We start from the raw sequence: 23,216 nt of genomic DNA, 5'->3' as shown, positions 1-23,216 counted from the left end.
AAGATGTTCTCCTTTCACCTTATGGAAACAGTACTGTTGACCAAGCTGCAGTTGCTTTTTGCTTTGTTAATTGTCAAGATGTGTCACACAGTGATATGACTTTCAAACTCTTCTGACTGTTTAAAGCCAGAAAGCAGCAGCAAAATTAAAGCAAGAAATTTATTTGAGGATTTTCAAAGAAGAGAGCTGTCTTCTGAGGAGAGCAAAGTAGGACAATGGCATCTGGAGAGTGCCTTCTGCTAGACTTAGAAACAGATAACTTTATTCTCTACAATATCTCTGTGAACCAGAGTGCAAACCTCTCCCTCCTCGATGACGAGTGGTTCTACCCAGCGTTCCTCTACGCCATCCCCACCATCTACGGGATCATCATTTTGATAGGCCTTATTGGCAATATCACTTTGATTAAGATATTCTGTACTGTGAAATCCATGAGAAATGTCCCTAATTTGTTCATCTCCAGTTTGGCTCTGGGAGACCTGCTGCTTTTAGTGACTTGTGTACCCGTGGATGCCAGCAGGTATCTTGCTGACGAGTGGCTGTTCGGCCGAACTGGATGCAAACTTATCCCCTTCATACAGCTCACTTCTGTGGGGGTGTCAGTCTTTACTCTCACTGCTCTCTCAGCTGACAGGTAAGCCTTGAAAAGAAGTCTGCATAATTACGACTCCATAAAATGCATGCTTATGAATGCATATTTTCAGGTAAGAAGTATATTTTTAACCTAAAGAGGCAGAAAGAACAACTTCTGTTAATTTCTGGTTGTTAGGAGCACACAACTTGAGGAGGATGCAGACTGAACTCAGGATACTTTTTCTAGTCTAAATTAAATGTTTGTGCAGTTTAATTAAGCCTGGCTTAATTAAAAGAAAAACATGAGCAGATCAAGCTAAAGACCAGTGAGAGAAAATACCATTAATGAAGCTCTATTAAAAGATAGCATGTTCATATTTGCCAAAAAGATAATTGATACATATTTCATGAAGTGTGAAGGCACTGAAGCAGCAACTTAAAGTGCAGTTAGAATCAATTCTTTTTAGTGGCTTGCTTCCTTAAGGCTAATTACATGAGAGGCAATATTTAATGAAATATGTTCCAAATATTAAAATAAGGATGCCTGAAGCCTGGCATCTCTGCTATAGCCAGGATATTTCCCTTGATTAAACCATTTGCCCCTTATCCAATCAAAACTGATCTGTGCTGTTGGTTCAGAAACTTTGTCTTCCAATAATGTTTGGTAAAAATCACATGTAATAGCTATGCTATTTTAGATTATGTGAAAACAAATTTGACTTTAACAAACTATATGCTTCTAAAAAGCCAGCTTTATTTTAGATTTCTGTGAGGCTTTGGAATACTGTCCCAGACCATTCAGATTTAAATTCAGAAGACGTAATTTGAATGTTATTTGGAAGGATGAAGCCTACCTTTCTAGAAAGGTTGTAAGTAATTATTAGACTGTTAGCTTTCCTATGTACATAAGAGAAGCCAGGATATTTTATTTCTCATTTGGATGCTTCAGAAAGAGATGAAGGAATACATTGTTACTATGCTAAAGTTATGAAATCTCACAGAAGTACTAATATTTCCAATGAGAAAAATTATTTCAGTTTTGTTTTGCTCAAAAGAGACCTGGGGATTGTATTTCTTGGCCACAAAGAAGTGAAACTAGGTTTGCTCTAGGAAGTCCCTTGCATGCCACTCTGCGTCTCTCCTCCTAACCTCTTACTTGAAAGCATCGGACTATTTTTGTTGAGTTTTCAAGGTAGTTTGCAGACATATTTCAGTATACAGTATGTGGTTTCAATGAAAGTAGATGACTTCATAGTATTTCAGAGACAGAATGGTCAATATGTTTATTAACTCCTCCATGTTTTTGCACGGATTAAAATAGCACTGTCTGCCCCAATAGTAGGTGACAAATAGGCCAACAGACAAAAGTCTTCAAGCAATTTGCTCTAAGAGTTGGGAAAGTGCACAAATCCTCTAGTAAAGGACCACCTACACTTTCACTCCTGAGTTTTATAAGGTGGCTGAACCTCCCCTGCTTGCTATGAGGAAAATGTTAGGAAAATAATAAGTTTATTTCTGCAGGAAACTCATCTTTCCAAAGCTGAAATGTAAGTTGCTCTAAGGGGCATCAGGAAAAGAAATACTCATCTTAAAGATGACTAAGTTTGAGAGATTTGTTGCTGTCTGATCACGTGCCCCATAAAGTAAATGTTGCAAATGCTTTCACTGAGCAGCACATCAGTAGTGGTTTTTTGCGGGAAGTGAGTGAACAGAACAGAAAACAGCAGCTGTGGCAAGCGTGGGGTTAGTTGACTTCAAATTCTCAACTCAGCTTTGTCTGGATCCTGTTAACCATTGTGCTGCACTGGTGATCAAACCTTACCACGCTTCTAGTGCCACTTAGCTATAAGGGAAATAGGCATCCATGTGGGAGAAGACTTGATGTTCCCATTTCCAACAGATTGTTTTACCCTCTTCTAATGCATCTGTTGGCCACTGCGGAAGGAGACAATAACAAAACTTTTACCTTTATTAGATCTATGAAGCTTAAATGCTGTGCATTGAACCACACATGGCCCTTATACTGTTCACTGAAGTTTATGTTTTGGTATATTAACAGCAGTGCTGGGATGATTTTGTTACAAAATAATGCAGTCTGTATTTTGTCAGCTCACAGCCCATTAATCTATCTTTAGTTTCTTAAAACTGTCACCCTGAACTCTAGGGCCTATTATTAATCATGTCAGAATCATTAGGAAAATAAAATGTACAGGGAAAATTTCAAGATGCAAGTCAGCTGTGACTGGCATGGTGATTCCTGCTTGGGTGTGCGAAGGGACTGGCAGTCCAATACCATTTCTGTGGCCCCTGGGGCAGGGAGATGTTGAGCCTGATGCCAGAGGTGTTCCATAGACAACCATTTCTGAGGTCAGATATGGTATTGCACAAAGGATGAGCAGCAGCTCAGCCCTGCAGGGAAGCACCTGCAGAAGACGCAGGCATGGTGGGGAGACCAGGGTTACATGAGGACTCAGGAGTCCAGCAGGTAATGCTGCTCAGGAATGGGCTCATATCACTTGGCTTTTACTTTCTGAGGTGAGAAGCCACTCCAGGGTAGTCAGCAAGGCATCCCCTATTCCATGGAAAGAAATGCCTGCAGAGGAAATAGGTATCCTAACGTGGTGATTTATCCTATCTCCCTACTTGGGTATAGAGGAAGCCTTGCTGTTTAATATGGATTAGATGCCCATATTTGAGATGGGTGATGTTCAGTGATGTGAGCCCTACTCACATGAGGCATGTGAATGTCTCTGTTCTCATGAATGAAAGCCATAGACCATGGGAGAGAAAAAAAAGCTCCTTCAGCTGCTGTGAGTAGCATCACATGGCACTGTCTCCAAGGAAAGGGATGCTTGTCAGTGCACCACAGACCTTTTGTCTATAATTCATTTTCTGCAAAAAGTAATAATAAAACCCCCTCAGTTACAGTGTCCTTCCATTGACAAAAGCAAGTGGGAACAACTGCTGGCATTACTGAAGGTGAAGTGGTGATGCTTAGAGAGACCTGGTATCACAGGGGTCAGAAATCTGCTGTGTAAAGAAAAGCACTGAAGTGTGATACAACAGGGTCGTTTCCAAAGAGGTGACCATTGAAACACAAGATGAAAGGCAGTGGGTAGGTGTGATGGGCAGATGCAGTACATGACAGAGCAGTGAGACACCTATGCTACATGTTATGGCAATTTTACAAATTGGATCACCTTCTGAAAACAAGGGGCCCAGTTTTAATAGCCCAGGCCACATCATGGGCACAAGGGTATGCCTTCCTGAGGTACACTTTTTCTTTCCATTTCCACTTTCCCATGTGATAGGCAGGGTTAATAATACCAAATTTGTTGTCTGCTGGTAACTGCAAACGCTTAGCTAATTGCCAGTCTCCACCACAGAACACCTAAAGCTGCTCGGTGGTTTGACCCACCAAGAGCTGGTGGTCATCCAGAGGATTGACTGCTCACATGCAAACTTTTCTCAAGTAAAAGAGAGGGACAAACTGCTGATCTCAGCTTTTCCTGCAGTGGGAGCCTCCCAGCCTGCAAGGTGCTCTGTCTGCATATGGACACACACGAGTGTGCCTGCGCAGGTTTGGTTGGGAAGGGCATAGCCAAAGGGCCCCCGGGTGCTCTGTGTACAATCATGAGTTCTCCTCAGACTAAGGTTAAATTACTCGAGAGTGTGTGGGAGAAAGGGCAAAGAAGAGTTAACGATATCAGACATTTATTTTTCTGTGGCGCAACTCCCCTGGCTGTAGGGAGCTTGTCTAGCTGCATTTGCCGGAGCAGTGGGAGCTGTTGGCGAGACCCGTTTTCCTGCGAGCTTGGAATTTGAAATTGATATTTGCAGAGCAGCCAGGAGAGGGTTAAGGCCTGTGGTGTGCTTACAGCCACCCTCCATGAGCAATAAGGCGCCAGGGCTGAGTATACAAGAGCAAGGAAACAAGCAGTCGATGCGTGCGTATGCGTGTTTGTGTGTTTTAGAAGGACTGTAAATGAGGTTGGCAGAGGAAGGACATCTGTCTGCCCTGCTGCTCTGCTCTGTCGAGGCAGTGGGTTTCTTTAGCTGCTGCTCAGCTCGTCCCAGCAAAGGGGGAGTTTGAGTTCACTCACCAGCCTGCCTTCCTCCTCCTCCTCCTCCTCCTTCTCAGTGCAGGGAGAAGGGGTATAGAGGCGCCTGTGAGAGCGGTCACACCTGGGCCACTAGCCCTGGCAGAAAAGCCAAGGCTGGCTCAGCAAGTGACAGGAAATTAAGGAAAATCTTTGTGCAGTAAGAGGAAAAGTAGCCCATTTAATTGCCCTTGTCATGGGAGATGTCTTTATTTAATTGACTGATTCTCCCATGACTGACAAGGTTTATACATTTGCATTTGAATTACCCAAGCTGTCAAGCACTGATCATACTTCCCCACTGTTTTGCTGAGATAGTAAAAAATCGAAATGCCCTGGTGCTCATGCAGTGAAACCTTCCTGAAGTAATGCTGTTTTTACAAGCACACAGCAGAGTAAGTGTAAAGTGTAATTGAAGTTTGCAAGCAGCAGCTTTACTTTAAGCACCTTGGATTGTCTGGATTTTAGTGCTGGAAAACAGCAGCAATGCCTGCCTCCTGGAGCTGCCCGCTGGCCTGTGATGGAGGAGAGCGGTGGGGTGACATTACAGGTGAGGTTAGGTGGCTTACCTTGGTAAGACCAGTTGTAGACAGCAGGAACTGTGGTTGCATGGGAGCTCTGAGATCTGAAATGAGGACGCTGGCCTTGTAGATGTTGACCTCAGTGCCTGGAGGCAGGGATGGATGCAGGGATGCTGCGGTGCTTCCAGCTGCGCTGGGTCCCTTGGAGCAGGCCACAGCCACAACTTTTGATGTTCCTCTGAACTCATATGACAGTTTGTTTATCTAAGAAATAAAAAACTTCATACAAACCTCTCTCCCAAAAAAGCAGTGGTGGAAGAAAAAAAAGCAAATCTAGAATTTCTGGAAAGATGCTTTTAAATATGGAAAAATCTTTGTTTAGTATACTTGTTGCTTCTGTGATTTGGATGTCTCCAGCCCCTAATATTAATATTATGTACAATACCAAAGGTGGAGTAATATGTACATGTCAGTTCATTTGTTTTATTTTACAGTCACTGGATTATGTCTCCACAAGGATTAAGAGAAGTGTGCTACCCTAAAATAAAGCTATGGAAAGCCAACCAGGATTTCCATTGAGTTATTTTACAGAGTGATACTTTTTTTTTTTTTAATACCATCAGTTGTAAAGTGTCAGGTCCACAGTGGTTATGAATTTATTCTGGCAGTCTAGTCACAGCATTCATGAAATCCCTTCAGGTCACTAAGGCACTATTTTGGGGCAATTTATTTGTGTTGTAATTTACTGTGCAGCCTCAGGCAGGTTTTGAAAGGGTGGCAGAGAAAGCCACTCTGAACTACAAAGGTAGCCCCTAATCTGGTCAATGCAAATCAGCAGAATGATACCCCCCTGTCTACATTTTGGATCCACTGACATGATCTCAGACAGAACATTGGTCCTTCCAAGCCAGGGAAGAAAAACGGAGCAGCTCTGGACCACAGCCCAAAGCCTTCCTTCCCACTGAAGCTCTGGGCAACCCCTCCTCGACCCCCAGTGCCCGTGCCGCTGCTCTTCCTGTGGTGATGGCACAGGGTACGTGCGGAGAGAGATACACGTATCTCTCTCAGCCGATGTACAGAGTTTTAGATCCTGTGTTGCTGGCCACTGTGTCAATACAATATAAACACCCTTGGTTTAAGCTCTCATTTCCTCAGACCCTGCATCCGTCTGCACCAAGAGGAACAGATCAAACAGCACAAACTTTCTGAATGTCTTGATTAGCCGGAGCAGATGGCCAAAACACAATAGATGCCCTTCTATAGCCAGGAACATTAGAGCTCCTATTTATATCAGTGGGGCTGGTGCGCAAATCCGAGGTTAGAGTCACTGCTAATGTGCTGGAGACTGTCAATATTTAAGCAATCAAAAGGCAGAAAAGTTGGATTACCTGTTGTTTACATTTCAGTAAAACCTAAAAACCCCAATCGGTTGTCATGGTCTCACAGTACTAGGTGCTGTACACACCGCTAATAAGGAGAGCAACTGGCCACGGAGAATTTGCTGGCCGTGTGTCAGACTGAATGCGGTGGGCTGGGACGTCAACATCGCTGTAGGGAGATGAGCTCATGGTCGTCCCATCAGCTCATGTGTTGCTGCTTGGTGTTCAGATGTGGACAACAGCCTGTCTGAGAAGAGTAGAAGGGAGCTGAGCTGAAATAGGAGAAGCAGGCTCAGCCTGTCCTGTATATACAGTGAAACATCCAGTGGCTGCTTTGCTCACAGACATCCCTTGCAATAACCTTTTTTCCTTTTATTTTGAAAAGAAACTCCAGCACTAGCCCTGCCGAGTCTCCTCGCCTTGTTTCTCACTAGTTCTACACCCATGTGCCCACCTCACCCCATACCAGGTAAGACACCATGGGCCATGAGATCTTGCCTGAGCTCCTGCCTGTAGAAGACTCTTTGATTCTCCCCCACACTGCCCACTGCATACAAGTTCAGGTGGAGCAGGGGATTTCAGCATCCAGAATACCAACATGTGCCCTGGGGATGGTGCTTGGGCCCTTCGCAGAGCTGAGGCACTAAAAGGCAGCATGCCAATTGCTATGCTGTAGAGAAATGCAGAAAGGTGGAGTTTTTTGCAGGAAACTCCCCTCGGGACGCCAGGCTAGCGATCAGTTTAACCAGAGTGCAGAAGACTGGAGCATCAAAGGGAGAAGTGTTGCCAGAGCTCTGCCCATCCTCTCCTTGCCTGCCCTCCGGCTACAGCCAGTCTCTGCAGCTCTATGGGAAGGCGGGACAGAAAACAGTACCATGACAGAAAACAGTACCCTGAGAGGAAAAGGGGAACAGCCCTGGAGCATGAGATTTAGTCATGGACAGTCAAATGACCTGAGAGAGCCACAGATGCAGATCCTGGTCTAGCACCAACTACACTAGTCATCCAGTTCAGCTGCATTTCACACCTGCACCCATGTGCAGAGGCTGCTGAATATTTTAGGGGATTTGGATTAAAACAGATCTTTTCAGTGACACTAGGCAAATTCCTGAGTATTCAGACTAAAGGTGCATGTATCACCCTGTCCCCCTCATGTATCTCTGATAACAGGCATCCTGTTATCCCCACTGCTTAGAACTCATGTCATATTTCAAATTGAAATTCATCTGACCTCTAACCACTGCACGGTAATCTAACTAATAGCATAACTGAAAGGCTGAGAGAGTTGGGGTTCAGCCTGGAGAAGAGAAGGCTCCAGAGAGACCTTATTGTGGCCTTTCAGTACTTAAGCCTTCACGGCTTATAAGAAAGACAGAGAGAGATTATTCATGTCTGTACTGACAGGAGAAGGGGCAACGGTTTTAAACTGACAGAGGGTAGGTTTAGGTTGGACATAAAGAAGAAATTTTTGATTATGAGGGTGGTGAGGCACTGGAACAGGTTGCCTAGGGAAGTTGTGTCCCATCATTGGAAGTGTTCAAGGTCGGGCTGGACTGGGCTTTGAGCAACCTGGTCTAGTTGCTAGGTGTCCCTGCCCATGGCAGACGGGGTGGACTAGATGGTCTTTAAAGATCCCCTCCAATCCAAACCATTCTGTGGTTCTGTGATAAGAGTAGTCAGGGATAGCACTAGATTGTTCAGCACCAACATGTAGCCGAAAGTTCATATGGAGGTGATGGTCTCCTCTGACATTCTATGTTTACTGAAGCCACAGAAAGGACTTAAGCATCATATAACTGACTTAGTTTTATACTAGCTAGATCAGGCACTGATTACACTAAAACCATGACACAGTGCGAATGGCACGGGATATCACATTTTGTCAGGTGCAGAAGCGATGCTCCAGTGTCTTCTATTGGTCTCCTCTTTCCTTGAAAGTCTCCCAATTTTTTGGCATAATCTGCTCACTTGGGTGCTAGATACACTATTTTACAGCTGACTGAGTTAAAATGGCTTCTGTTAGACTATGGTCATTTATCCCAATGACTCTACAATATTTTTACAGTCTGGTCAGCCACTGTCATCTGCAAACTTTCCCAGCAAGGATTTTATAGCCTGCTCAAGGCAACTGATATACGCAATAAATAACACTGCAGCTAGAACAGGTTCTCAGGACTCAGGCTAGAAATGGCTCCACACATTGCTACCTTTAACCAACATGTTTGAGGACTTGCTGGGGAGGCTTGGGGTCTCCATCTAGCATGGCTCCACCTCCCAGGCCAGAACTGCTAATTTTAACATTGTCCCATGGGAGAGGGGCACGGATTGCATGACCATGGGTAGGGGAGGGATGGCCACATGTGCCCCAGCACATGCATGTGCATTATCTATATGCACCATCACCCATGCCAAGGTGCCCATGCAGGCTGTACCTCCCTTGTACACCAGCATGACCCACACCCTTTTTACATCACCTGTACTGTTGAGACAAGATTAAAAAAACCACCTAAATCTGCCATGTATTAAACAAGACAGACTCATACTAATTATCATCTCTTAGTAGGATTAACATCTACATTATTTTGTCTGCAACTAGCCTTGGTCAACCCAAATACTTGCAGTTTTCTCAGTAACACCTTCCAGTTTTCTGAACTTTACAACTTTGGAGCCGGTTCTCCACTTCTTGCAAATTTCTCAACTTTTTCAAAATCTGTAAAAAAATTGACACCAGTTTTTCCCCAGCTGGTTCCTTTAATATTCCTAGGTGTAAATTATTCAGGCCTGCTGGTGTGAAAGTGGCTTGTGTTAGCAGATGTTAGCTCACATCTTCAATACAGCTGACAAGTTTTCTGTTGTATATCACTGCACACATGGTATAGATACCTCCCCCACATTTGGCCTTAAAGACAAATATCTAGTCATTTGTTTTCACCTTGTCTCATCATTGTTCATATCTTCACCATTTATATGTATGCCTGACTTACTGATTATTTTTGTTCCTAATGTATTTAAAAATGCACACCTGTCTGTTACACAGTGACCTTTGGTATTTTTTTGGCTCCTCCAGCTTCCCTTATCAGCCACTGACATTTTTAAACTCCGATATTTGCTGTCATTTACTTTTGCTTTTTTTCCCATCTGTTGTATATTGATTTTTTAATTATTTCTTTGAGGTTTTAGTGTGAGTCCTCATTTTCTCTGATTCAGGGCAGCATTTTGCCCTGCACAGTTTTTATCAGGGCAAAGTCGGGAGGCAAGGGAGGAGGCTGGGGGTCAGCTACTAATGTATAGTTAGCATTGCCCCCTTAACATTTATATTCCCAGTCAGTTGATCTGCCAACTGCTTTTAATTTTGGGAAACCTGCTTCTCTAAAGTTCCACATATATATACATACATATATATATATATTCTTATTCTCTTTCCACAAAATTTAGATAAGCATACCACCCACCACAGCTGCTATATCTTAAGGAACTGCTAATTTTTAGGTCAATGATGAACTCTTCTTCCTGTCAGAACAATGTACCATATTGATTTATTGCACATCACAGGCAGGATGTTTTGGGTTGAGAAACTGCCATTTTTAGAAACTCCAATGAATTTCTATAACTGGCTCTGTGAGATATCCAGCAATTATGCCACCTGTTTAGGTTATACAGTGATGCTGTTTTTATGCACACAAAGTGGTGCTTTCAGGAGAATTAAGGCTGATTCTCTAGTGAGATGAGGGCTCTGTGTTTGAGGCCCCAGCTTTAGTTGCCCTGGTAAGAGTTCAGTCCTCAGGTGCGCCGAGTCCCTGGTCCCATGCCATTGACAACTCTGGAGACTTGGGGTGAGACAGCAAAGCCTTGGAAGGAAAGCATCACCAGGACTTGCTCTTTCCCATGCCTGGTGGCCAGAGTGCCAGCACCAGCCCCTCCCAGCTCTGCTCCAGACGCACACCACATTGCAACCTCAACACCAACAAGCTGCTCCACCAGCATGTGATCTGGTGCCACAAGGCATGAGCAGGCACATCCCTCTGACTGTACTGGGCGCTGAGCACTTAGAAGCCAGCCCCAGCAATTAGCTGGTGCTGAGGAGTTGGGTGATTGGCTGTTGGGGGGAAACTCTCTGGTTTTTAAGTCAAAGGGTGTTTTCAAATTAATGGATGCTACCCCTCCTTCAGACAGCAGGTCTCACATCCATTTGTAAGGACTGTGACAAAGTGTGAGACTGGCCTCATTGAAATCTTTGACTTGGAATAAGAATTTCATTCAGACACTTGGCTGAAGATCACCTACAGGGAACAAACACCCTGTGTGCAAAGGGAGTCTTTCCAATATGGGAAGCATCATCCATGGGACTCCCACTAGTACCTTCAGTAACCTTTACATCAATTGTTTTCCATATGTATAGTTAATTTCTGAAATATTTTATGCTCTGGATGGTCATGATTAGGAATAGCACATTCACTAACAAATGGTTACTATATAAACTCCCCTTCCCCAATGTGTAGTGCAGTTCAATGGTCTCTAAAACACTGTCTCAATTTTGACATTAGTCATTCCTCAACCAAAATTCGCATTTGTCCAAGTTCCAGGATGTTGTAGCAGTACACAGGTATACAGACTGAAATTTGAACACGCTTCAAAAAGTGAGAACTATGTCACTTCCATCAATGCCTCCTTTTTCTTTTCATTTAAATGTTATTTAATAAAAAGAGAGAGAAAGTAGGCAGTACCTGCCAGTGTATTTAAGACTAGCCCATCAGAGATGTCTTTGTGCCCGTATGCAATTTACTGAAGTAAAGATTTTAATAACAGATGTTCTCACAAGAACCATGCATAATAATGATAATCTTAACTACGTATGCAGAAAGCAGATAGACCCAGAATAGATTGTCAGAGTGTGTTGATGGATTAGACAGTCTAGCAATTTTGTGGATTTATTGAATTATTTGTCTTCAGAGCTATGAATATTCATAACATTCATGGTGGAAACAATAAAGAAAGTTTGGGGCATTGCATTTCTCATAAATTTCTTCAGATATTTAGTAAGACTTTTTCTTTGCTTTCCAAGCAGAGTTTCACACTCCACAAGGCTCCACGTGCTTCCTTTATGCAGTTTTTGCATAGCATCAACTTTTTCTCTGTTGCTTGAGCCTTGTTTTTTCGCATGGTAATTGAGCCAGTCCTTCATATTATGTGGGCAAAACAATAATGTGATACTCATAGAACATAATTACAAAATTTTAATGAGAAGATTTTCAGTCTGTCTATTCATGGGCCAAGACCAGATCAACGCGTGCGCATTAAGCTTAGAAATGGGAACAGATGACTGGGGATCAGAGGAACTCTGAATTGCACGTCTTTTCTCCCTCTTTCGATTACAGGTGGGAACAGAAGAAATATGGGGACGTGCTGCCTGAGAGGCAGTTCTTTCATCATTACAATAGGAAGTTGTGGCAATTTCAGGAGCATATTTTCTAGAGCTGGAAAAAACTCAGCCTTTTCACTTCACAGCAATTTACGTGACTATTTTTGTAAGACATCAATCCATTCCAACTAATCCCTGCTTTTTAATTTAAATTTCAGATGTTGAGCCCTACATCTCAAAATAGAGCTCAGTTTAAACAGATGTAAAAGTTTTAAGTGGATTTCTCACTTCAGAGGAAAAACAGAAAGCAACAATATGGCAAATCTTTCCGCCAGCCTGACGCAGTCTAAACAGTGGGGTTGGTAATGAAGCAAGGACGGGCAAGCCCTCTGAAATTCTGTTTGAACAGGTTTTAACACACTTGTTTTTTTAAACCATTATACAAATTCAGGAGTGGAGCCGAGGATCTTTTCATGTAAACAGTGTAAGATATAGTGATGGATGATACTATTTGGAGGAAACTTTACTTGAAACATTAATTACTCCTGCAAACTCATTTTGGAGAGGCAGTGTCCCATTTCCCTCTAGGAAGGATGGGAATTGTTTTCTTCTGTTCTTATACTTCTTTCAAGTGTGAAGTTCAGCTGGAGGAAGATAGGCATGCTTGGAAGGACTGTGATAAAAAAGGGCAGTACTCTGTGACGGAGCATCTTTCGGCCATTTTCTCTTGCTACACTCCTACTGCTGAAAAAAAGTAAGGAATAAAGTGTTATGAAAGCAACTTAGTGCCTCTTATTAAGTCAAATTCAATAGATGAGAGGGATGTAGTGGCCAGCATATATCTGCTATACAATCCTTGCTGCCATATTCAGTCACCAGGAACATCTCCAACAGCCACCTATCTGTGTGACCAGCTGCCTTCACTGCTGTGAGGGAGGGATGCTTCTTTCCTATTGTCACTGGCAGCAGCTGCAGTTATTACAGAGGATACAAGCTATTTTGGTTAAAATTAAGATCTACTGACCTACCGCATGTAAAGACGCTGCAGAAAGTGGTGTCTTCCAGCTTTAAAAAACCTGTCTCTTTTTACGCAACCTGTACCTACCAGATGCGGGCTGTTGTATGGGCCGCTTATATTAGCTTTAGTTGCCGACATAAGGGAAGGGAGAAAGGCATTAATACAAAGCAAACGTAAAAGATGAAAGCAAGCTAAGGCTGCCTACAGCACCAACTTCCCCACACAACATAAAGTTACTTCCCTAAAAAAACAAAAACCAGACAGTGAGACATATGGTTCTAAATTTATTTAAAATCCAAGGGAAGCATCTGATATTCCTCCCATGCTTTAGTTGTTTGTGGCTGTTGTAGCAGGCACAAGTTAAATGGATGAAGGTGACAGTAGAAAAACATGAGGGATGCACTGCAGCTGCTGCCTTAGGGCTAAAGACCTTTCTTCCCCAGCATGAGAGCAAAATTACAACCCTTCAAATATCTACGCTTAGGAACGTATAGGCAATATAGCTTTGAGGGCAATGTCTGTTTATGCTTTAGCTAGTGTGTGCTTTCTTGGGCCAGCTGAGGAGCACAAAAATGGCTAAAATATTTTGCACCAGCAGAGAAACTGCACCTAGGAAACTGTGACATCCATTTGGGGCCTTATTTTGATCTGTGCCTTTGGAGACTGTATCTGTAACTGTCTTTTTCATACTAAAGCTAATTCTCTGTTTATATTTGAAGCTGCAGCTTTAGGGCTAAGTGTATAGTATTAACACATGTTTGCATAGTCAAAGTTTTAGCGTACATTAGGTGATGTTATCGTTAGTTACATTATTATTAACACAAGGATAATGACACAGTTTTCCAGTTTCCCTGGCTTATTAACCTCAGTGGGAAAAGTGTTTACAACAGAAAAACCTTGTGTGTGTCACATTTTAGCAGCTTGTGGTCATTTCAGAAGTTTCAGCTGTAAGAAACAATTATTCAGTGAGCACGATAGAGATCTCAAGAGACACATAAGACATTTTCCAGGATTCAGTGGAGAGGCACACATTCCGTGGGCTCCTACCAATCCCCAATGAATTTTGGAGGTTAGGTTAAGAAGGGAGCCTGCATTATATGTTAGGTTCTGTGATTTTGGGTTGAAGCAATCCTCTCACCAGGCTTCTCTTGGAGGCCTGGAGACTCACTTGGGGAAGAGGGATGGCACCGGATTCACCATGGGTGGTGGAGGAGAGGATGGCCCTATGGTGAATCCTCACAGTGTCTCATGAACTGTGATTATATCAACTGCACTTAAGATAGCCCCATGTGTAATTTCTTTGCGCGGGCTTCTTTGACGAGACTGCGAGACACAGAGATCACCCACATCCATCCTGGCCAGAAGGTCGTTGATAGCTGCTGTGCACGAGGCAGGCTGCTGCTTCACAAGCACAGTGGGAACAAAGAGGTTCAAAGACTGAGCAGTAGCAAAGGTCAGTGTCTCTTTCATATTTCCTATCGGATTGTCAACCCAGTCGTTTTCATCTGCACCGTTTGACAACCGGAGAGAGATTGGAGTTGACGCAAATTCTTCACTGTATCATTTTTCATTCAACTGAATCTTCAGAAGGCATATTTTTCTTTTTAAGTTTTGGCCTTTGTTGTAGGGCATGAATCATACCTCCGGTTTTTAATCTTTTTCAAAAATTTCTTTATAAGTGGGTCGGGAAAGGAGTTCAGCTGAAAAAAAAAAAAGCGGTATCAAACAATAATTAGAAAGACTGCATGTGAGAGCAGAGGTGATAAACCCAGGGCCATGTCTGGATGTACTGCAGACAAGCTGAGCGTGCAGCGTGGCACATACTCTCAGAGACCGTGTTATTGCATGGGTTGAAAATAATGCTGTTTTAAGACCTTTGCATGAGGGTTCGCTCGGCTGGCCACCTTGGTCCGTGGCTCCACTGAGGTATATAGGCATATTCATCAATATCTCCTTCAAAGTGTATTGGATTATTCAAACACTGGATGTTAAATACGGGAAAGTTATGTGCCTCGGGCTAACTGACTGAAAAAGAAGTTGCAGAGGTCAAAGCTGTAGAAAACTTGAAATAATATTTGATACACAAGCTGGAAATACAGATACTGAAAAACAGGAGCAGATGCTGTTCAAATCCAGTCTACCTTGCTGAAGTTTGTAAGAAATGTCAAATAACTTACAATAACCAGAGTTGACCCTGTCAGGAAAGTGGTGTGGAAAAGCAAAGGAGTGAAGAAGTTTCTGATCCCACTCAGAAACCAACCAGGAGGTAAATTTTTTTTCATTTCCTAAGCACTGACCATAGGCACATCTTCCGTTGGCCTCCCAGCCTTAGCCTGGGGGGGTCCAATCGCTTGTGCATGTCCCTGTCCTCGTGCCCTTAAGCAGAACAACTCCTGCAGCCGCTGTCCTGAACCCAGGCTGGTGTGGGAGAGTAGGGCTGCTGAGATGCAAGCTGGGAGAGAGACCCATCAGCACATCAGCAAGGTGGCTGGAAGTGGAGACTCCCACCAGATCGATGCTGATCAATTAAGCATTAATATGCAGAGAATAACATAGATTGCTGAAGATTTCTGAATAGTTAGCCCACCATCACAGAAGTCATGCAGATAGTCAGCAATATAATTTCATTGAATTGTCAGGCTCTTAAGAAAATATCTACCTGTGTTTCTACATCTGAGCACTTGCATTTTCAAAACCTGTTTTCTATCTTTGTTTTTTGTGTTTTATCTTTTTGTGCTTTCGAGCTCATGGTTTGGGTCTACACTGAGCCTTTTGCAAGCAAGCCATCTCTCAGATCTTCTTTTACATCTGCTTTAAAAGATAAACAAAATGCCTAATAATCAGTGCTAGCATTCCAAGCCATTTCTGATTGTGTTCTTTGAAAATTATATTGTTTGGAAATGCCATCTCTAATTAAAATGTACTAAAAACTTAAAATCAATTCATTTTCTCACTCTCCCTACTCTATAAATGTGAATAAAATTAAAACAGAATCTCTCTTTCTCTGTATTCTTCACTTCATTCATGTTACTGGAAATTAATACTAGAAAATGTTGTCTCAGCTGGCTATATTATGTAAGAAAATCCCTGAAAAATTATACTAATATGCCATGTTGGTAAGCATACAATAAGCATCTGCTGAAATAGCTTGGAATTAACTACATTTATGAATATCTATGTAATTAATTTCCTTTTGCATTTATCTTCCTTAGGGTTTGCTGAAGATGTTCAGTTAGCTAGTGTTTCTGTCAATAATCTATAACTGGTGAATCAGACTATAAATTGAGCTATTTCAGCTACATTGGTTTAGTAATCTGCCTAGCTATTCCATTTTATTACTGCAATAGTCATAACATCATATTTGTTTAAGTGCTGTGATTTTCTTCACCTGACAAGATGATCTTGCACTGGAAGATTGTGTTTTGCAGTATGACACCACTTAATCCCCAGCTTCAGGATGAAAGTTAAAGAGGTGCTAAGCAAGCCTGAAAAATACTGTGTCTGGCTGCTGCAGCTGTATATCTGGAACAAAAGGGGAGCTGGAGAGCTTGGGGAATAAATGCTTAAACAGAAGACTATTGAGCAAGGCGTTTGCAGTCCATTAAAGAAAAAAATCACCTACACAAGACACCTGTGGGATTGTATGAAGAAACATCTGCAAATAATGAGATGTCCAGATATAGTCTTTATAGCTTTATACATAGAAATAGAAATAAATGTAAATGTAAATCTGTACGTACTACATGTATATACATGTATATGTATAAAATATATGCATATAAATATATGTGTATAAAATATGCACATACAGATGTACACGCATGTATACATACATAGAGGGGAATAATAGGCGTGCTGAACAGGCTACTGCTTATAACTAGAAGTTGAATGTGTGCTTACCCTGCAAATAAGGCAATTACCCAGTTAAAACAGTGCAAGGCTGATTGATGGACTCCTCTCTGAAATGCTGAGCTTTAGCATAATGCGGGCTATAGTATGTGGGGAATGGATCGCATACATGGAGTGTCCCTGACTTGGACTGCCAGGTGGATGGACCCTGCTGTCTGCTGCCTGGTCTCGGACAGGGAGTTATGCTTGCTCCTGCTCCAGTGCCCAATTCGTCTGGCTGGAAGAGCTAGGACCCTGGTAGGAGCTTAGAAACGGACTCTGGAGCAGCCACATGGGGATGTACCCTGCCATGCCAAAGCTGGGACAGCCTAGGACCCAGGCACCCATCAACCTCCAGGGAGCTGACAGTGACCAAGGGACCAAATGGGCCACGGGCAGTGTGAGGTAGATCCTGGAAAAAAGCATCTAACAGATTGTAACTGTTATGATAATGACCCTAGATGATAATTTGTGAGACCTGTACATATTCCTTCCTAATGATCTTTTTTTTTCTACTGTGTTGCTTAAATGCATGTGTGAAAATTGATTTACTTGGAGTGTGCACTCCTCCCAGAGCAGGGCTCTAACAAATATGAAGTTCTCTGTTTTTCAGTCCTCTCATTACATACATCAGGTTCAAATAAGTTTTCTTCTTTCATTTTCTTGGATTCTGAAGTACAATTTTCTGAAAGGCTGAAATCATGAAAGACAAAATTGCGAATAAAAAAAAATTCTTCTACATATCTAGCATAGCAGGCAATAATATATTTTTTGCTTTAAGAAAGTCAATTAGCAGCGATGGCTACTTATCCTGGGTGCATCAAGTTATCGACAACAGTTTATTGCTATCTACACCACCAAACAGCAATTAAAGTGAGCAACATGTTCTCTTTAGCTTAAGAAAACTTCAGATTTGGCTTGCAGGAGGCCAGGGTACTCACAGCTCATAATGAAATGTGTGGCAAAACCTCCATTCAGTTTCCTTCAACACTATTCTGTGAAGTAGTGTAAACTGCTGTATGTTTTTGAAGAGAAGCTTATGGTTGCACTTCCTATCTTAATGCTATTTGGACACAGACATATATTAATGATGTCAGACAGCACCGTGCTTTGTCGTGTCGATTACAAATTAAATGAACTCAGAATCAATACAGATGAAACTGAATGGGCCCATGGCAGGTGGCTCTAGTTTAAAATGAGAAATCTATTGAAAATATCGAAATTTAAAACACGAGAAAAAAAATCACAGTCTTGAGTAAAGAAGGATTTTGTTTGGGATTTTATTCCTAAACGGAAGGGACAAGCAAGAATACAATACCTGATTGTTGAGGTCAATAATTGCTTTCTTAATTTTTTTCTTTCTGTCTTATTTTTTAGGTATAAAGCTATAGTAAGGCCAATGGAGATCCAAGCATCCCATGCACTGATGAAGATTTGTGTGAGAGCTGCTATAATCTGGATTGTATCCATGTTGCTTGCCATCCCTGAAGCAGTGTTTTCAGATCTGCACCCTTTCCATGACAAAGGGACTAATAAAACCTTCATCAGCTGTGCTCCTTACCCGCATTCTGATGGGCTGCATCCCAAAATTCACTCAATGGCATCATTTCTGATCTTTTATATCATTCCCCTATCTGTAATTTCAGTATATTATTATTTCATTGCTAAGAATTTGATCCGGAGCGCTTACAACATCCCTGTGGAAGGAAACGTGCATGTGAGGAAGCAGGTAGAGACTTGACTTTCTTCAAAAATCCACATTCCCTGTGAATCTGGGAGTAAAGAGTGCCCATACAGTGAAATTTACACTGGGACAGACTGTGTTAATTTTAATAGATTAGGTGGGCTAAAAGAATAGAACTGGTCATGGCACAGCACTGAACAGTTAAAGCATCTTCTCTTGTTTCTAAGTTCAGAGACTTTGGCAGGGTGGTTACCATGGCAAACACAGCAGGAGACTCATGCCAAAGCCTGGGAAGGTATTGACTAGGATACAGGGAAAGAGGCAGAGCTGGGGATGATGTTTGGAGATCAAAGCTGAGGGGTGACGCAGCAGAAAATTAAAACTTCTCGAAGTTGCTTTGTCAGAGAGAAGACCTTGGATAAAGACTTGCTCCACAAAGCAGTCCCTCTTCACACAGAGGGAAATGCTGGCTCTGTAATTCAGTCCTCCAGACTGAAAAGCAAATGGGACACAGCAAAGGGGGAGGGGAGGTGGGAAAAGCCCCTTCTGCAAGGACCCCTGAGGGCCAGGAGCACTGGTCAAGCAGGGAGGCGCACACCTGCTCCTTGAGAGCAGTAATGCCTCCTGTGCTCACCACAGCTCCAGTTCTCATCTGCTGGTGCTGTGCCATGTTGAGAAATCAGTACAGGTTAGAGAGGAACTGGGGAAGTGGAGACCAGAGGAGGAAGGTGGTGGGTGCAGGGTCATCAGGAAGGAGGACAGAGCACGACAGTGTGGGGTCCTCATTGTGAATGATGCGTTCTTTGCAGTGTGAAGTCTCAAGAGAAAAGAAGAGTCCTGGCTTCTTCCCTTAAACCCTTTGGTCATTACAATTCTAAAAATACCTCTTTTTCTAGGGTCTCTGTAGAGGAATGATGTTGACAGAACAACCTGTCCACCTGTTATTTGCCCTCTCATAAGCCAGACTGGTCAATCTTCTTCTGGTCCAGTAGCTGGTAGCCTCAGGTTTCACCGTAAGGCAGTCTTTGATTTATATAGGCAGGTTATTTGCTCCAAACAATGAAGTCTTTTAACCTTCCCTTTGTACCCTGAAAGCAGAGTTACTTCTATTACTGTCACTCGTGAGTGGGAGTTTTTATGAAACTCCACAAACTTTCCCACCGCAGAGCTCATGCTTGAGCCGGCTCAGCTGGGACCCATGTATTTCAAGTGAGTTTCATGCTCTGGTTGAAAATGCGTGGCTGAAAATGTGTGAGTCCTGAACCGAGTGAGGGGATTTAGCCAGGATTTGGGCAACCTAACTCCAACCTTTCAACTGGAGACTGTTTCCTCTTGACTGACCCTGTTTGTAAGAAACTGGAGAGAAAAAGCATCCTCTCCAGGGGGAAATCCAAATCCTGCATGAGCAACCGGGGATTTCAGATCAGTGCTTAAATCTGAATGCATCTGAGCCTTAGGTTGTCCAAGTAAGAAAACAACAGCAGGGTAACTTGTTTCTAAACAACTTATTTACCTTGACATATTTACCTTATTTACGTTTCCTCTTCTTTTCAACTGAGGTGTGCTTCAACCTAAGCTAAACTGACACGAGCCATTCTTCAGCTGAACAAATGTCCATATAATTGCACCCAGCTGATATTTTCACCTTACAATGACCTAACACAATCATCTCACGTAGCCTTCAGGTGCTAAGGTGAAACAGTAGGGCTGGGAAGCTGTTTTCTGCCCAGTAAATGATGTGCAATCCCTGAAATCCTTATCCTTTTCCCCTTCTCAATGTGCATAAATCTTTCTCCCCTGCAGGCCATTTTTCTGCTGATGCGATGACTGTTTTGATTAGTGACAATAAAGTGAGTAGTAAAAGCAACCCTTTCCCCCTTTTGTTTTGGGGAGAGAGCTCTAAAGAAAGGAAAAGGCCAGGCTGCAGTCTAGCACTGTCAGTCCGTCATTCCCATCCTGCAGTACATTCGGGAGCTATAGGTCTCCATCTGAGATAACTAGTATCGATTTCTTTATTGCGTTGCTTCCTTTCTTTATAGTGCAGATGTGGCCTCAATAGCCCTATATCAAATTAAGGATACATTTAAAAAGAACATATGGTTTAGCCAAGGAGAGCCCTTTCTCAAAGGATTTAATTTTCAGCCCGCTCTCTGGAGACATTATCATCTAGTACATGTCAATCCTTCCTAAGCTCAATGGCTGATTTCCAGTCAGTGCCATTAAAGGGGCACAAAATAAAGTCAAAATGGGCTTGTCAGGTCGCTCCTGCCTACTCCCTGCTTGCAGCTGTCCTGAGGAAAGATCAGCCTGTGTGAGATGCTGAGTTTCTGATGTACCCGTGCAGCTCTCAGAAGGCGAGTAAGGATGGAGCCTGGCCAGGCGCCGCAGCCGCAGCAGGGCAGGAACAAGGGCAGCGGGACTGGGGCTGGAGGTAGTTTCAGGCCATTCAGGTCCTACTCAAATACAGGAAGCAGTCTGCAACTAATTCCCTAGGAGTGCCTAGGAAGAAGTTTACCAGAGAAGAGAACATTATGAAGCCCTGAAAAGTCAGCATTGTTACACTTTCCATGCCTGTAAACTTCTGGTTGCACAACCTCTCCCAGGGAGCCGTGTATTTCAGCAGGTCTTTCTGGGCAACTCTGTCTGTCCTCTCCTTTTGGGTGAACTCTGTCATGGCTCTTGTCTTCATTAGGAAGAAAGATGTGGTTTTCAGTGGCATTGTTATCTTAGTGTGCAGCACTGGTGGACAAAAGGCAAGGTACGATTTACCTCAGCTCCCCTCAGTTGAGCAGTACCTTTGGATTGACTCCAAGCCTGTACATGTAAGTAAAACAAAGTGCAGCTTGTGTGCATGAAGGTTATTCTGCGTACAAGCTGACGTTGTAAAAGCACCTTTCCCCAACAAAGCTCAAATTATGCTAAGTTCATCTATTCACTACCTACATCTACCTTGTCCTAGTAGCCCCAGTTCTTTCAGCTGAAGGGTCCACCTCGCCGTTGCCTCGGTGTTTCTCCAAGTAGAGAATTTCCTCTATTGGTTTCTTCGTCTCCCTTGGCCTCTGAGTGCTGCATTTGGTCTCTAAGGACCCTGGGCTGCTGGTGGCACTTTTGTGTACATATACCACATGGCTCCAAGGCAGAAAGTCCTGCCTCTGGGCTCTGTGAAATATACCAGACCCCTATCCCGTAATTAATAATAATAATAGTAATAACAATAAGTTAATCTATATAAATTGGATAAGAACATATATATTATATGAGGATAACTAATGCAGGTATCTGGACTTCTGTTGCCTAAGCTGGGATTTCACAAAGTGCCAAGCCTTTGGAGTTTTATCCCTAAACAGGAAAGGAAAGACTACTTCCTTATATAATAAATTTTCAGAATTCTTTGTTTTTAGGGGAAGGGGATTGAGGAGAGACGAGGACGGTTCTTGACTCTGTGTTCACCTGTAGTCCAGTTTGCCCTTCTTTGGCTGTGCCACATACCACGTAGTAGCCCCAAAGCTGCAGCACCAGGAAAAATAGTTAGCTAGTGGTCTGAGCTAGGAATAGCTGCTAATCTACATTTCTCTTTCTTCTTCCAGATTGAATCCCGCAAGCGCCTGGCCAGGACAGTACTGGTCTTTGTGTGCCTCTTCGCCTTCTGCTGGCTTCCCACTCACATCATCTATTTATACCGTTCCTACCACTACTCAGAGGTGGACACTTCAGTGCTGCATTTCATTGCCAGCATCTGTGCTCGGATCCTGGCATTCACTAACTCTTGTGTCAATCCGTTTGCTCTCTACCTGCTCAGCAAGAGCTTTCGGAAACAGTTCAACAACCAGCTGTTCTGCTGCAGAGCTCGCCTCCTCATCCGGTCCCAGAGCATGGCCAGGAGCACCACACGAATGACCTCCCTCAAGAGCACCAACCATTCTCTGGCCACCTTTAGCCTTATCAATGGCAACCACGTCTGCCATGAAGGCTATGTCTAAAGGGCACAGTCAGGGACCTCCACATCATGTGGCTAGTGTGGCTGTTTGGTTTTGCTCTGTGGGGATGGTGAGTAGCGCACGCGCACGCACACACACACACATGCATGCACATGTGTGTGCGAGGAAGTCTGATGTGCTTAGAGAACTCAGAGGAGCTTGAAGCATCCAACATTTCATCCTGGGTTGAGGTTGAAGCATCCAACATTTCATCCTGGACTGAGGTGTCACCAGAGGTGTCACAGATCATTGAGCACCAGCGCACAGGAACTCCCTGGGAAGCGCTGCATTGCTTCAAGACCTGCTGCTTTTAATGAGAGCAAAGCGAGCATCTTAAGATCAAATCTAGTTTGGCTCTGCAAGTTCTTCTTCAGTTTCTGCTCAATCCCAAACTCAGACAGATTTACAGCAGTGACAAAGACTATACCAGGTGCACAAAATTTGTCAGAACAGTTGCATCCAGCAGTTGATGGTATAATATATTTTGACACCAAAATAAATCCATTTAAAGAGGAGTTCAATGTAGGTCATTTATAGACTTTTCAAGTATTTATTAATGTTCTGAGTACAGTATTAATTCATGGTATAAAAGATATCAAGAGTTTACTGGGGCATGTCGGTGTCCCCATCTGAAATGAGCAGTATCTTGCACCACATCAATGTGAAAGCAGTAACGTGAATAAATGTGAGTTGGAATATGTTTACAGTTTTAAATGT

General features: G+C 43.0%; 1 protein-coding gene across 1 annotated transcript; it reads left to right on the top strand.

Moving 5' to 3' along the window:
- Positions 1-215: 215 nt before the first annotated feature.
- Positions 216-22,502, top strand: GRPR (gastrin releasing peptide receptor). Its single transcript, XM_074155356.1, has 3 exons — positions 216-634; positions 18,216-18,567; positions 22,110-22,502. Exons 1-3 carry the CDS (start codon positions 216-218, stop codon positions 22,500-22,502), a joined length of 1,164 nt encoding a protein of 387 aa, XP_074011457.1.
- Positions 22,503-23,216: the final 714 nt, after the last annotated feature.

Source organism: Numenius arquata, chromosome 1 (genome assembly GCF_964106895.1).
Source record: "Numenius arquata chromosome 1, bNumArq3.hap1.1, whole genome shotgun sequence".
Classification (NCBI taxonomy): domain Eukaryota; kingdom Metazoa; phylum Chordata; class Aves; order Charadriiformes; family Scolopacidae; genus Numenius; species Numenius arquata.
Note: the sequence above shows the minus strand (reverse complement) of the source record. Positions and strands in the feature narration are given on the sequence as shown.